General features: G+C 44.5%; 2 protein-coding genes across 3 annotated transcripts in view; one reads left to right on the top strand and one right to left on the bottom strand.

Moving 5' to 3' along the window:
- Nucleotides 1-7,419: 7,419 nt before the first annotated feature.
- Nucleotides 7,420-10,524, top strand: kics2 (KICSTOR subunit 2). Its single transcript, XM_084038872.1, has 3 exons — nucleotides 7,420-7,933; nucleotides 8,254-8,542; nucleotides 9,177-10,524. The coding sequence occupies exons 1-3, from the start codon at nucleotides 7,702-7,704 to the stop codon at nucleotides 9,994-9,996; spliced, it is 1,341 nt and encodes a 446-aa protein (XP_083894998.1). The 5' UTR covers nucleotides 7,420-7,701; the 3' UTR covers nucleotides 9,997-10,524.
- A 2,495-nt stretch (nucleotides 10,525-13,019) lies between these two features.
- Nucleotides 13,020-15,705, bottom strand: part of LOC311032433 (SLIT-ROBO Rho GTPase-activating protein 1-like) — a 36,380-nt gene continuing 33,694 nt past the window's right edge. For both annotated transcript variants that reach the window (XM_084039196.1, XM_084039197.1), the window contains exon 23: nucleotides 13,020-15,443. In XM_084039196.1, coding sequence (XP_083895322.1) covers nucleotides 15,009-15,443 — 435 coding nt within the window. In that variant the 3' untranslated portion in view covers nucleotides 13,020-15,008. The remainder of the gene's footprint in view (nucleotides 15,444-15,705) is intronic.

Here is a 15,705-nt window from a genome sequence, read left to right as displayed (position 1 = left end):
TTCCTTCAAAACCAATCATTGCATGTTTATAGGAAGACCTAACAACAACAATACCAAGAATTAGGGATCGACCGATTTATCGGCTGACCGATACTATCGGCCGATTTTGACGTATTTTGAACGTATCGGTATCGGTTGATGCGGACTGCTGTTTTGGCCGATCGTTTTTCCCGGCATTTACAGTCAGGTTTATTTGTTGTTGTTTTTGTAAACTATTAAAATGTGTTTACAAAAGTAATTTACTGATCTGATTATATCTTTTTCATAATATGTCAGCAAGCAATGCATCAAGACTGTGTTGTAGATTTGGAAGCCTTTCCCCCTTGCAAAGTTAACCATATCCACTTTTTTTTTTTTTTTTTTTTTCTTCTCACTTTGTTTTATGATGTGAAGCACTTTGAGTCTGCCTTGTGTATGAAATGTGCTATACAAATAAAGTTGCCTTGCCTTGCCTTGCCTTTCATATGATGCAAACATAATGTGGGTGATATGAATGTAAGATGACTGCGCAAGAGGTTGACACTGATATGTGCTTTTGTTTATTCTTTTTAAAGAAATGGCAGACACTCAGAAAACCAATCCAGTGTGGCAGCATTTCAGCGAGACGACTCCTGCAGCACTGGCTGACACTTTTTCAGCACTTTACTTGTTCTACCTCACCTGTTGTTAATATTTGTTAAATTACTTTTTTAAGTTCAATAAATATTCCTTCTTAAATTGAGACTTGTAACATTTGTTATCAGTGTAATTTTTAACATGTAAATTGAGGGAGCAAAAGTAATATCGGCTCAAGAAAATCGGCAGACCTTATCGGTCATCGGCCAAGGCTGATGATCAGAAAATCGGTATCGGTATCGGCCCTAAAAAAATCCATATCGGTCGATCCCTACCAAGAATACAGCCACAGCTAGACGCAGGGAGGCTGACAGTCATGATGCATGTATTTGTTAATGAGCACGACATAGTACAACTCATGCTGGTGAGAATGCTGTAGGAATGAGTCCTAAGAAAAAAAAATCCAAATCCTTTTGTCGAGTGAACCAGGGCAACGCTAACATCCCGGCCTAAAAGTTTGTCATCCATGCAGGAGTTAGTCATCAATCAAAGTATTGGACAGATTTCGAAGTTGACCCTTTGACGCTGGATTGAAAGTTAAAAGATCATCACAGTGATTTCAGTTCATCATGAGGGGAACATGAATCTGAACAAAACTGGATGACAATCCAATCAGAAGTAATAAAACAAACAAGGTGCACTTGGTGACGCAGAGGAAAAGTCAAAGTGGTGGACCGACCAGCCAAGAGATCAACAATATGTGCTGCAGGGATGACATATCTTCATAGACCAACAGGAAGATATTTCAGGCATCAAACCAAAAACAAATTAGAAAAAAACTGGAAGTACAAAATTCTGACTCTTTCCTGCACCACACTATGCCATCTTCATTGCCATCATTTGCTTTTTCCAGTTCCTAACATGTGAGTGATTACTGCTCTTCTCTTTTCATACCGTTAAATATTACAATGCAAATTAAACTTTTGGTTTTGGGATGTTTTGTTGGCGCACAAAAAAAGACGTGATTGGCATTCCTCCACTATTTTCTGATATTTCTGATATATCAACTAAATGATGATAATTAAAATGTTGTTGGGAGCAGCCCTAACATAGATTTTGTGCCAATAAAGTTTATGTTGAGATACAAGATATGTGAAATCTTTTGACCTGCTGATGCACTTAAAATCAGGACATCACCAAATTTATTTTGGATCATCCATTGAGAATCATGAATGGCTGTACAGAATTTCATCATGATCCATGCAGCAGTTGAAGAGATTCTCCAGTCTGGACCACCGTGTTAGACAAACCGCTTGACTCCGATTGAGTCATGGCAAGTCTAAAACGTTTACGTCAACTGATAATTTAGTTTCAGAGAGTCACGTTTCATTATATGTACTGACCCTCTTACAAAGACCCTTTGGAAGAAACATCATATGATGGCTTATGGTAGATCCCCAGAAACGGCCTAATCCTCTGGACTTATTGCATATCTATTCATTTCTCTGTGTTGTAACTGTATGATATCTCACTGACGTGATGTTTGGCCCTCCAGCCAAACAAATAACCTCAGGTTAAGTTAAAAAATCTTGATGAGTTCTTTGAAATCCTTTACCAAGAAGTCAGTTGTTTTGTGAAGGGTGGCTTTCATTAGCTTAGAATGTCCACTCCTGCATTGGTTACCAGTGAAATACAGATTTTTTTTAAATGTTACTATTTGCCTTAAAGTGGCAGTCCATAACATCTATTTAATGTATTTTCCGTTCCTATCTATCAAAGAGTGAGTTCAAACAATGGTGGTTGATCATGTGACCCACTTATTAAAGTGCCTGTTGCTGCTTTGTCTTTGATCTCTGTGTCTGTGTGGCTACATTCCCTCTAAACTCTAAATGAGTTTGATCTTTTTCTGTCAGTCAGCAGCGGTTGGTCTGCAGGTGGAGCTCCCTCTAGTCTAAAGTGTTTGACCAGGTACATTTCATTACTGCTGACTCACAATGGAGGAACAACAGGCAGAGAAAGAAGACCATTCAACTTCCAGTCCAAGAAAAAGAAACAACAAACTAATGAAGTGAAGAAGGAAAGTCATCAAGAAGCAAAGTGACCGCCAACGAGGGAAAACCACGGCCCTCCTTTCAGTGTGGAGCATTTGAAGGCATCATGCAGATGAGATACAGTCACACTGTTGGGTGAGGGAGAGTCCCAGAGGCTCGCCTGCAGTTCCATCTACCGCCACAGAGGCCGCTAGAAGCAACGCATCTCACATCATACGGACTGCCACTACAAGTGGAATAGAGTGCTACACTCCCATGGGACCTCTGAGATCCTAAAACATGTATGGGTCTCAATGCAGATAATATAATTATTTGCTGGTCCCAGTTGTTATATGCCCCAAATTAGAAATACGTTCTCACAGCAATTCAGTGCCGATCAGACTAAAATGCCGGTGTGTTTTGTTCCTGAATGTTCCATTCCAGCAGCTACGGCTGTTCATTCTTTCGGTTGCGGAGCAGAGAAATGGCCATGTCTGTACCTCCAGCATACCAAGTGCCGGTGGTGACGGATATCATTCGCGTCGTTGAGAGCAGTGAAGAGCTGCGCAGCCTCACACAAAACCTACCATTATCAAACTTCTTTGCGATAAATCGTAGGTTTTTTTGCACGAAAAATTATCTTTAAAAACCACAAACACCATGTGAAATTCATGGCACAATTCAAATGTGACCAGAAAATAATTTCCATCTCCAATAGGAATACATGCATCAGAAATTCATTTTGAGGTCCCATGTACCGGAAATAGAAAGGCGGGACATCGCCACTCTATAGCTCCACAATTAATGGCTGCCCTGCTAACTCAATATTGTGCCCCCCTGTCATCTTCACAACGACTCCTCTCAGTCCTTCACTCATGCCTCAAAACCATATAGGACCCCGCTTAAATGATGTCAAACGTCCTCTTACTGTTTTTCAAATGTACTGTTGGTTTTATTAAATTTCTCCTTCTTATTTCATAAAAGTTATTGTTTTATTAACTTTTATGTCTTCAATTGTGTATACCCGTATTGAGGCAGATCATAACCCACTGCCTCTACTAAAGAGCACTTAGGGTCAAATCCTGTTTAGTTTTTTTAGTAAATGTGCTATATACAGTAAATACACTGACTTGTGTGAATAAAGACAGAGCTGGGGTCATAGCAGCGATGTACAGTATGCTTATCTGTCAAATGATTGCGTGAATTGAATAGGCGTATGATATTAGTGCAGGTTTTTGATGGTAGACCTCTACAGACAGGATGTAGCTAACAGTATTGAAGAGCAAAACATAGTGACAAATGAGGAGCATCAAAAAGCCAGGATCTTGGTTTCCAGAGCTCTGGACTTTCCTTGGATTGAGAATGTAAAAAAGATGAATATCTCTATTCAAAACATATTCATAAAAAAAGGTGCCTCAGGTGCAGCAGACACTCAACCTGCCCTCCTTCTCACAACCCACTGATCTCTTCACCTGGCCTTTTCTACCCCCCAATTAACAGTGTAAGAACCCAGACACTCCCCATTAGCATATTTACATCACTCATGTTTCCTTCCTATACACGTTGCAAACTACGATTGGCAAATTCATACAATTGAAAATGCATATTTAACCGAAGAAAAATATGAACATAACAAAAGGTTCCCTCTTCTGCTCCCTTACAACCATCAAACATAATATTGTTGTCCAGAGAATCCTTGTATACAAATGTGTAAATGTGTACTTACTGAGGTTTGTAAATGTGTACTGAGGTTTATAAATGTGTACTGAGGTTTGTAAATGTGTACTGAGGTTTGTAAATGTGTACTGAGGTTTATAAATGTGTACTGAGGTTTATTAATGTGTACTGAGGTTTATAAATGTGTACTGAGGTTTATTAATGTGTACTGAGGTTTATAAATGTGTACTGAGGTTTGTTAATATGTACTGAGGTTTATAAATGTGTACTGTGGTTTGTTAATATCTACTGAGGTTTGTTAATTTGTAAATATGTACTAATATTCGCATAGCTAGATAAATACAATTATGATTAATTCATTCACTAAAGTCTGTTTAGTGCATGTGCAAATCACATTTATTTCACATCAAGATGAAGTGTAACTAATGTAAACATACATACACACACACACACACACATATACATATACACACACACACGCACACGCACACATTTGGAAAAAGTACTGTTTAAACCAACTCTACCAAACGCACTTTGGCAGTTGCCCGACACTGACAACGTGACCGATCCCAGAGTGGAGGAGGAGCGGAGTTCGACTCAGCGCGTGGCTTGTTGGCGAGCTTTGTTTACTGCATCGGACAGGTTTGGGGCTGCTACGGATTCCGTATCAAAACGAAACTTTGGGACTGAATCGATCAAGTTTTCCCCGTGAGGGGATAGTTTTGGGATGGCTTCGGGAGGTGGCCAAGGGGGAAAGGGAAACAGAAAGAAGGATGAGGGCAATAAAAGGGACAGGGCTGATGAATCAAATAGTGAGGGGGACAGTGATCAAGGCAGCCGGAAGGTTCCAAAGGTCCAGGAAGAAGGAGAATACAGGATTCGGATGTAAAGAAAGCCATGGTAAATAAAGAGGGAGTAGTTGCAGTGTTTTTGGACATTGAAAAGGCTTATGACATGTTGTGGAAGGAGGGGCTCATCATTAAGCTGTATGATGCAGGGGTTAGAGGGCTTATGCTTAACTGGATACAGGACTTTTTAAAGAACAGGGTCATCCAGGTTAGGGTGGGGGAGGCGATGTCGAATGGCACATGCATTGAGAATGGAACACCACAGGGAAGTGTAATAAGTCCAGTTTTATTTAATGTAATGGTGAATGACATTTTTAAAGACATTGGATCAGGGTTTGGTTTCGCATTGTTTGCGGACGACGGAACAGTGTGGAAAAGAGGCAGGAACATCAAACACATAACAGAGAAAATCCAGGAGGCATTAAATAAAATAATGGAATGGGGAAGCAGGTGGGGATTTAAGATTTCAACGGAAAAAACTAAATATGTTGTATTTGGCAATAAGAAAACTGAGTGTCAAGGTTTGCAAATGTATGGGCAAGCAGTAGAGAGGGTAAAAGAGTTTAAATTATTGGGAGTAGTTTGTGATGAAAGACTGACGTATAAAAAGCACGTAGACAGTACTGTGAGCAAGTGTGGAAAAGTTATAAATGTCATGCGGTCCCTATCAGGAAGTTTGTGGGGTGCTGGACAGGATACACAGATGATGATTTACAGGGCAATGGTCAGATCGAGGATAGATTATGGGTGTTTGTGTTACGGGACGGCAGCAAAAACAATTCTCAAGAAATTAGATGTAGTGCAGGCAAAGGCACTGAGAGTCGTCTGTGGGGCCTTCCGTTCCACCCCAATTGCAGCCTTACTTGTGGAAATGGGGGAGACCCCATTGGGTATCAGAAGGTCTAAGCTGGCAATGCAGTATATCTGTAAATTAAGGGGACATCAAGGGGAGAATGTGGGGGAGCTGGCTTTGGAAGGTGCATGGGAGTGGGGAGGAGCAAGAGTGAAAAGGGAATGTTTCATTTTTAAAGTCAATGAGGAAATGGGGAGGATGGAGTTTGGGGAGGAGGGGGTGGCCCCGGTAGTGTACTGGCCAACTATACCACCATGGATTCTACCAGTGCCAGAGATAGATGTAAGTGTGTTAGCTCATGAGAGAACTGCAACAGTTGGGGGAATTGTAAAGGAAAGGCTAAATAACACGTGGGGACAGTACATACAAATATATACTGATGGGGCTCAAGACCCAAGGACTGGGAAGTCTGGGTTTGCTTTTTGCATCCCAGATTTGGATGTTGTTAAGTATAGGCGACTGTCTGAGGGGGTTTCAGTTTACACCACAGAGCTGCTTGCAATAATCTGGGCTATGCAGTGGGTGGAGGAGGTCAGGCCAGGGCCAGTTGTGATATGCTCCGACTCTGCTTCAGGGCTGATGACATTGAGGGAGGGAGGGCTTGGAGCCAGGTCAGACCTCATGGTGGAGCTTCTTACCCTGATGTACAGGATTGAGCAGGTGGGAGAGTCAGTGGGGTTTATGTGGGTCCCAGCTCATGTGGGGATAGAGGGGAATGAGCTAGCTGATGGGGCAGCAAAAAGGGCTTTAAGAAGGGAAGAAATCGATGTAAAAGTGAGGCTGGGAATAACTGAGTGTAGGTCAATCATTAAAAAGAACATCATGGCTGTGTGGCAGGAGGAGTGGGATAAGGAAAAGAAGGGGAGGCATTACTACAGCTTGCAGAATAGAGTGACAAAGAGCCAGTGTTTTTTGGGAAAGGAAAGGAGGCATACAATCATGATGACCAGACTGAGGCTGGGGCATTGCGGACTCGCATGGGACCTACAAAAACTTGGGAAACATGAAAATGGACTATGTGGAGTGTGTAAAAAAACAGTGAAACATATCCTGATGGAATGTACTGGACTCACTCGACAGAGGGAACATCTGTATGCAGCTGTGGAAAGCCTGGGAACAACACCGGTTACACTAAAGAGCATTCCAAATCCCACTGAGAACCAGCCTGGGACTATAAAAGCTGTCCTGGACTTCATAACGGCCACTGGATTACTCCTATAGAAATAGGATGGACTGACTGCGTTTGAAATATATATATATATTTTTTTATTTTTTATTTTTTTTATTTATTTATTTTTGTTTGGTGGTTTATTTAATTTATATATTTTTTGGTCCTGTGGGTGGCAGCAATGTGCCGCAAAGGCATACAGCCTGCCGGAAATTAAAAGAAGAAGAAGAAGAAGCAGAAGAAGCATTACTTTGGCACTCTTGGCTCGCCGTAGTATTTATATCTGAGGAAGGCAAGATGGCGCCGGGAGGTTAGATAGTTAGCCGGCTTGATAGTGTTTTACCGATTGTTTTCGTTTTAAGAACATGTTGAAGGACATCCCAGTTTTTTTATGAAGGGATGCGTTTTGAAATAATGTCAAACTGTCGATATAATGCGTGTATTGTGGTTGGAAGGTTCCTATTTTCTTACCTAGACGTGAGACTCACTTTGCCAACATGGTTTGCTCGCCGTTAGCTAGCCGTTAGCTCGCCCTGACAGGCAGCAGACTTCGGGAGTGTCTCTGACCCAATGACTGAGGTGGAGGAGCTGCGGCCCGTTCCGCGGGAGCGGGCCATCCTGGAGAGCTTCTTCACACAGCTCGGCATGTTCTCCTTCGACCGGGCTAAGGACTACGTGGAGAAGGAGAAGGACAACAGCAAGAGCGCCGCGGCCATCTGGGCCGCCCTGCTAGCCGCTCTGGCTCACCTGGCCGCCGCGGAGAAGGCGTACCACAACATGACATTCCTGGGACAGAAAATGGGTAATGTTAAATATATTTAACAGTGGACGCATATCGTATGGATGGGACCTATTTGAAACAAGTGAACCGTGGTGGTAGACGTTTCCAGACATTTTACTGAAGTGAAAGTAGCAATACTGCGATTTAGAAATAATGTGCTGCATTCAAAACGTGAGTAAATAATGTCAAATGAATTTGAACATGAGTGAGATCAAAGAACTCAGGCAACTGCATATCAGACAGCTGCATATATCTGACACCAGATGGCGCTGTAGCACATGAATGCTGGGAGAAGTCAACCATTTTCCCACAGCAGCATTCGTTCTTCTCTCTGTGTGCAGGGGGTCAGTCCTTCTTCAGCCGCAAGGACTCCATCCGGACCATCTACACGTCCCTGTACAACGAGCTCAGGAAGGTGGTGGCGATGGGACGTCACAGCCAGCTGGGCTCTGCTTCCTACCTGGAGGACCTGCTGTCGCACCTGTCGGAGCAGCTCTGCCACTTCACCCAGGCCCGCATGGAGATGGCCGACCTGTACGAGAAGATGCACTCACTGGGCAGCCAGAAGAGCGTCAACTCGGACGAGCTGGTCATCACGCTGGAGGCCGTCCTGCATAAATACAGCTCCAAGTGTGTATCCCTTTGTACAGTCACACGAGTATTTGATTTTCAGCTACTTTTCCACAATATTTCAGAGGGCAATATATATAATCAATGTTTTCATATCATGCTTAAAGTATTCTAAAATTAAATGGTTTTGCACTAGTGCAGCAGCCTGACTCGATTGTTCTTGTTTAAAGGTAAAGGCTATTTTTGGGTTGATTTACATTAAAAACATCTGTACTGCAGTTACAATTGTGGCTTTGGGACGTGTGGCCCAGATTATTAAACAAATTAGTGCGATAAAAGAAGAAGGTGACATATTGAGGTTGGAGGAGGAAACATTTCTGCTGAATCCAGAAAACACAGAATTCATCCTTCTTTCCCTCCGGGATGAGTCAGCAAAACTGTATCTTGCAACTGTAGCAGAACAACTAACTGCATTGTTGAGCTGTTGACTGAGCTGCAGCAGGTTGCACTGTGACACACAACACGCGTCACTAATTTGACAGAGCACTGAAGGGTGAAGGTGAATGTTCCCGTGAGCAGACCCGGAGACAGACACAGAGTGTAAATGCAAATGTGTTCTCTGCAGGACAAAGTGACAGTTGCTTCCAGCTCATAAATGATGAGGTCATCTTGTCTTGGTCTCCTTTTCCTTCAGGTTTCACCACCCCATCCTGTGCCGCGTGGAGGAGGGCTTCCAGACGGAGTTGGACGTGGTGACCCAGTTGCTGCGCTGCCAGGCTCAGGTGTCAGAGTGGCATTTCCTGCCCGCTCTGCTCAGCCTTCACGGTGCCAACTCCAAGCTCATCGCCTGGGGGCAGCTTTTCCAACGGCAGAAAGAGACCCGCAAGCACCTGTTTGGGGGTCAGTCCCAGAAGGCCGTGCAGCCGCCGCACCTGTACCTGTGGCTGCAGCGTTTCCAGGCTGTGCTCCTCGCCAAGTTCAGCTTCTACTTCCACGAAGCCCTGAGTCGGCAGACGGCCCCGGCCGACATGAGAGCCCTGACCGGCCGCACCGTGCCGGACTACCACGGCAAGATCTGCTCCTTCATTCGCAAACACGACGCCAGCAACGTGTCTCTGGTGTTCGACAACCGCGGCTCGGAGAGCTTCCAAGGCCACGGCTACCACCACCCGCACTCGTATAGAGAGGCACCGAAGGGCGTGGAGCAGTTCCCCGCCGTAGTGTCTCTGCCGTCAGGAGAGCGGCCGCTCACACACTGGCCGAACGTCATCATGATGATGGGAGACCGCGCCGCAGAGCTCAACACTCTGGACAAGGTGGTGCACTTCTACGACGATAAAGTCCAGAGCACCTACTACCTGACGCGGCCCGAGGCACACTTCACCCTGGTGGTCATCTTCGACGGCAGGAAGTCAGAGAAGGATCTGCACATCGCCGCCTTCCTGCAGGAGATCTCAGGCTCCCTGCGGAACTCCAAACCCTTCAGCACACTCAAACCGGGGTCAAAGGGCTGAGAGATGCTCAACGAGAAGGAACTTCTCAGATACATGTTTTCCTTTATGTTGCTCTGAATCTCATTTTGCCAAAAATGTTCCAGACCAAAGAGATGCACCAACAACTTCAACACACCTGTTTCTTTAAAATGTATTAATGTTTTTAATTATTTTTATTCTGAACATGTATACTTTATATTTTAATTGCTTATATTTACTGTGATTGATACAATTTAAATAAAGGTTTGAGATGATCTGACCTGGCTGAAGAATCTGATACATCAATAATGAGAATAATCTTTAGTTGTGGTGCTAAATGTCATGCTGTGTTCAGGGTCCTGTAGACTGGGCTGTAGATTACAGCTCCAATGAATTACTAGGGGTGGGTAAAAATATCGATACGGCAATATATCGCGATACTTTGCCGCCCAATACAATATCGATTTTTCAACTCCAAAGATTGATTAAAAAAAAAAAAATCATGTTTAGGTGCGTTGTGAATGCAGTACTTTATCCTTTTTCATTTTATTTTCAATATTTATTCCAGTGAATTTCATGGGAATTAATAAAATGGAGAGACTGTTTTGAATGAAATAGTTTTGACTCAATTTGTCCTCTGATCAATATCATCTGATGTACATATACAGCTGTGTTTTCATCTTTATTTATATCGCAATATCGGGATACCTATGGTATCGTGACCTAAGGCGAGTCCACACCGGAAGAACTGCCCGACTCGCGTCGGTAAATGAAGTCGGGCTACTTAATATGGCCGACTCGAACAACGACATGGGCGGTTCACACCTACGGAATTACAGCCGACGCCATACGTTCCGCGCTTGCGTGAGTTGTTGGGTGCAGTCGAATAGTCAAAAAATAAGGTCCTAACTCCTATTCCTTGACCTCTGGGGAAAACGTCACAGGGTCAAGGAAACGCGATAGGAGAACTCAAAAGGACTTAGGAAAAGTCGACCGCGGTGCTCAGAGAATCCGACCGGACTTTCACTAAGCTACGTCATTAAAACACGGCCGCTGATGATTGACAGCTGATGATCGGCACCGGTGATTGACGTGCGTCTGCGCTGGAGAAACTACAATAATGGACTACAAAAAACGCATCGTCCACTTCTCCCCATGTTGGTTTTATAAACAGCTGGTTCACTGACCGGCTTCAGGTCCAGCAGCTCCTCCTTCCTGTTTGACCGTTGTTTTATTTACGTTTCATTTGTGGTTTTAGTTTCGTTTTTGTCAAGTTTGTAACATGATTGAAATAAAAAAAAAAGAAAAATTCAATTATTATCACTGTCCACACACATTTATCAACACTATTCCAATTACTATATGTCTGCATGAAAGTCATTGTTAAATATGTAAATGCACATATCGTTTGTTTTCACATAACTTTAAATGTTGCTCTCGCAAAGAATTGTGGGTCGGCGTGATCTCCTTTCCTTTCCTATAGGAAGGTCTGTTGCATCCTATGCTAAAGGAGCTCTGAAAGGAAGCATTGGAGCTCCTTTCCTATGCATTTTGAGAATTCGAACAGCTCTTATCATGGCGGCCACTTGTTTACTTCCGGGTCACTTCTTCAGTTAGGAACCTTCCTAAGCAAAAAAGACTATTCGACTGCACCCGTAATGTCTCCAAAACAACAGGCAGCGCTAATCTGTATTGTGGGCCAAAAAACACGAAAACCGGAAGTAGCCGGTCCTCTCTAGACCATAAACACAGAGCACGCTGTCCTCACCAGTCACTGTTGTCAGCAGAGTGAGGTTGTAGACTGTAGTTGTGATTACTCTCTGAACGGAAAAATCTCAAATGTAAAATGTAACCCGATTCCACTGTTGATCTGGTATGTTTACCATCGTCACTTCCGGGCTTCACTGATTCGCTAGTCAAGCTGCTAGCCTCCACCAATCAGAATGGTAAAAGAATGACCGACTCGACTGGCGGATTATACATTTGAATCGGCTGAAATGAACGCCGACATGGGCCGATTCGAGCGACCACACCAAGGAGACTCATGTCATGGACGCCGACTCTCTCAAGTATCATGATACGTATCGCATTGTGAGGTTCTTGCCAATACTGACCCCTACGAATTACAATGACTTCTCTCAGAGGCTCCAGCTGTAAAACATGTTTCAACAGATGCTTTACACACTGCCCCTAAAAAATGAAGACAGAAAGGAGAACTCATCAGGATTTAGGAAAAGTCGGCCGCGGTGCTCTGAGAGTCTTTCACTGAGCTACATTATTATAATGCCGCTGATGATTGACAGCTGATGATCCACACCGATGAGAAACTACAATCTACAATAATGGACTACAAAAAGCACATCGTCCACTTCTCCCCATGTTGTTGGTTCTAGAAACAGCTGGTTCAGGTCCATCAACTCTGCTCTGTGAACCAACACTGTTCATTCACACATTGAATATCAATTACACAGTTAAATATCAATATCTATGTGCAATAATGTGAGTTTGACCGTTCTGGGTTTTACTAGTGTCCTTGTCACTATTTTTAGCATGAGGTACCTGCAGACTGATCAGGTTCACAGGTAGTCCAGCTCCTCCAGGATCCACATACGTGAGGTCTCAAGAGCCTGGAGGAGGACCAGGAGACCAGAGGTTAGACCAGGAGAGCTGGACAGGAGCGTAGAAGGGCTTCAACCCAACACCAGGACCGGTATCTGCTCCTTTGTGGAGGAGGAACAGGAGGAGCAGGGGTCCTACAACATGACCTCCAACAGGCTGCTGGTGTTCATGTTTCTGAGCAAGCAGGATCCATGAGGGCCTGACGTCATCTAGTGGGTCCTGGTCTCACAGTCCAGCACCCTGCAGGTCCATTCACCAGAGAACACCAGAACTAGCAGGTCCACCATCGGTGCCCCGTTCTCTCCACAGATGAAATCAGATGTAAGAAACCCTTGTTTAAAAGCTCAGTGACATTTTTAACACTTAATCCACACGAGTCAGCTTTCTAAGGCGCTGTGACAGCAAGACATGAAGAAGCCACTGGTTTACAGAACACACCTGGAGGTTTATTGAGTGCTCCAAACAAAAACATTTAGCCACATTTCATAAAAAAAAAAAAAGTTTCAATGTAATGACTTGAATGCTAATTTATTCTGGTTTATTTATAATATAAATACAACACGTTGATACAATCCTTTTGGCTATATGAGCTCATCTTTCAGGAAGCTTAGTTTTCAAATACAACAACACTAACGGACAAAAAGAAACCCAAAAAACATTTCCATTATTATGAAACGCATTCAAAGAAAACCTCCCGTTTTGAGTTAAAATGCACCAACATGTTATGATGCTACATGCCAAGTACACAATTCCTATTATACATCAAAGTGCAATGTCACAATGGGTTAATGCTAGAATTCATAATTCAGTAATCTACTAAACACTTTATGATTATTTCATTCAGAGTGCTGCTGCTCTTCGTTTCAGGACATGCGTGAGTGGATTCACAACTTCCCACAAAAAAGACAAGGGTTAAAAAAAAGGCACTTTCACATACACACACACACACACACACACACACACACACACACACACACACACACACACACACACACATACACACACACACACACACCGATGTGCATCCAAAGCCCATCTCAGCATGTCTCTCTCTCTCTCACACACACACACACACACACACACACACACATTTCAGTTACCAGCCTGGTTATTAGGCCACATTCAGTGTGCTGTTCAAGTGTTTTGTTTTGGGCCTTTACACACAAAGCCCCACCCTGTTAGCTTATTGTGAATTTAAGGTTAACTAGTGACTTCACAAGCAGGTAAACCATTATCCTAACACACACACACACACACACACACACACACACACACACACACACACACACACACACACACACACACACACACACACACACACACACACACACACACACACACACACACAAAGTGGCATGCTTTTTGCTCTCATTCTCAACTTGCACTTGCGTGTTCTGGTGCTCAAGGCAGGCATGAATTATCTATCATCTATCACTATTCTAGTGCTTCTGCACTTAAGAACAAGGACAGGCAAGCAGGAAACACACACACACACACACGAACAAACGAGAACAAAATCATACGCCCAACCTCCCGCCCCCAGAATAAGTTCTGTCCAAGCTCTCCACTCAACCATCGCACCCCGTTTGAAGTTCTGGTCCAGGCTCACAGGCCCCCCCCCCCTCCTCCGAGATACACAAGAAGGCTGTTTAGAAGTTGAGCGAGTCGCCGCCTAGCAGCAGCGGAAGCAGCAGCAGCAGCTCGCTGAACATTCAATAGATGGCTGAACAGTCGTTTTTTTTTTGTAAATACTGCAAACATTCATTAAGTAGCTGGACGTTGGTTGGATAATGTGTGTTTGGTATCGCCGACGACCTCGAGAGGTGTCTCAGTGGCTTGAAGTGTAAGTGAGCTTAGCAGCGGAACCGAGTGGAAAAATATAAAAAATAAATTAATGTCACACGGACGGTTGTGGAAACCATTGTTGCCACGTCCTCCTCTTCCTCGTCAGATACAGCAGCCCATCTGGAGTCTTTTTTGTGTGTTTTTTTAAAAAGAAAGCAGCAGCCTTTTTGGCTCTTCGGCTGCGACATTACAGCCAACATTCACGTTACTGAAACTACGTTTTTACTGGAGCTGCACTACACTCCCCACGTCTCCCGGACTACCAGCTCACATACAGGACAGGACCCTCTGCCTACGCTTCGTCCCTGTGTCTCTTCATCAGCACTTCTGCTGGCTAACCTTTGATAAATGCTTCAATACATGGAGAAAGTAAACTCCTACACACCAAGAGTACACACCAACCTGACAACACAGAAATATCATGGCATATCATAGGTCATGTCATATATTATAGTTTATTACTACATTAAAACCCCTTCTCTCTGTCTTACTTCTTCTACCCTCATGTTGATTAGAAACCCTGATCTCCTCTTCTGGCCCAGTTTTGGCCCGGGTAGGCCTGATTCAGCCATTCGTCGGCCTGTTTTGGCTCACATGGTGCAGGATTTGTCCAGCGGTGGGGGCAGCGGCGGGGTGCTGCTCTTAGGCGGGACCATAGGCTTGGGCTTAAGGGCCGGGGGTCGCAGTGGAGCCCCCATGCGGGCGGCTGCCACAGGTTTAAAGGAGCCCAGGGTGTCAGGGGACGGGTTGGCCGGTCTGGGAGGTCCTGGCGGAGGTCCGGGTAGCGGGCTGATGGGGCTCAGTGGACTGAGGGGGCTCGGGGTGCCGGGGGTCCCGGGCGTGCCGGGGGTTCCCGGGGTGCTGGGGGTGCTGTGGGGGCTGGGAGACTCGGAGGAGCAGGTGGTGATGGGGCCGTTCTTCATCTGCTCCAGGGTGTCCAGCACCACGTCGGGGGCCGGTCTGCAGCCCTGCCGCTCCAGCTGCCGCAACTCCCCCAGGGCCACCGTCACCGTCTCCTCGATGTCCTGCAGGACGATCAGAGAGACTTCACCAGGGTGGTCACCATACCAAGACTAGACCAGACCTCCACACCCTGCCTAAATATCCCCATGCCGATACTGAAAGTACACCACGGAAAACATCTAAAGGTCAGGAAAAGTCATTAAATAATGGATGAAAGAAGATGGAACTTAAAGGACCATTCCAGTCTAATCTGTCTAATTCATTTGCAGATATTTAGTCTTCAACACATCCGTTTTTAGTCGAGCTCCCCGTTTTAACCTGCAT

The sequence above is a fragment of the Eutrigla gurnardus genome (genome assembly GCF_963514095.1).
Source record: "Eutrigla gurnardus genome assembly, chromosome: 21".
In the NCBI taxonomy this organism is placed as follows: Eukaryota; Metazoa; Chordata; class Actinopteri; order Perciformes; family Triglidae; genus Eutrigla; species Eutrigla gurnardus.
Note: the sequence above shows the minus strand (reverse complement) of the source record. Positions and strands in the feature narration are given on the sequence as shown.

What these genes read in the sequence shown, in the direction of transcription:
- kics2 (XM_084038872.1), top strand. Translation starts at nt 7,702, where the DNA reads ATGACTGAGGTGGAGGAGCTGCGGCCCGTTCCGCGGGAGCGGGCCATC. An exon ending in ATTCCTGGGACAGAAAATGG is followed by an intron (nt 7,934 to 8,253) that starts GTAATGTTAAAT and finishes CTCTGTGTGCAG; the next exon opens with GGGGTCAGTCCTTCTTCAGC. An exon ending in CTGCATAAATACAGCTCCAA is followed by an intron (nt 8,543 to 9,176) that starts GTGTGTATCCCT and finishes CTTTTCCTTCAG; the next exon opens with GTTTCACCACCCCATCCTGT.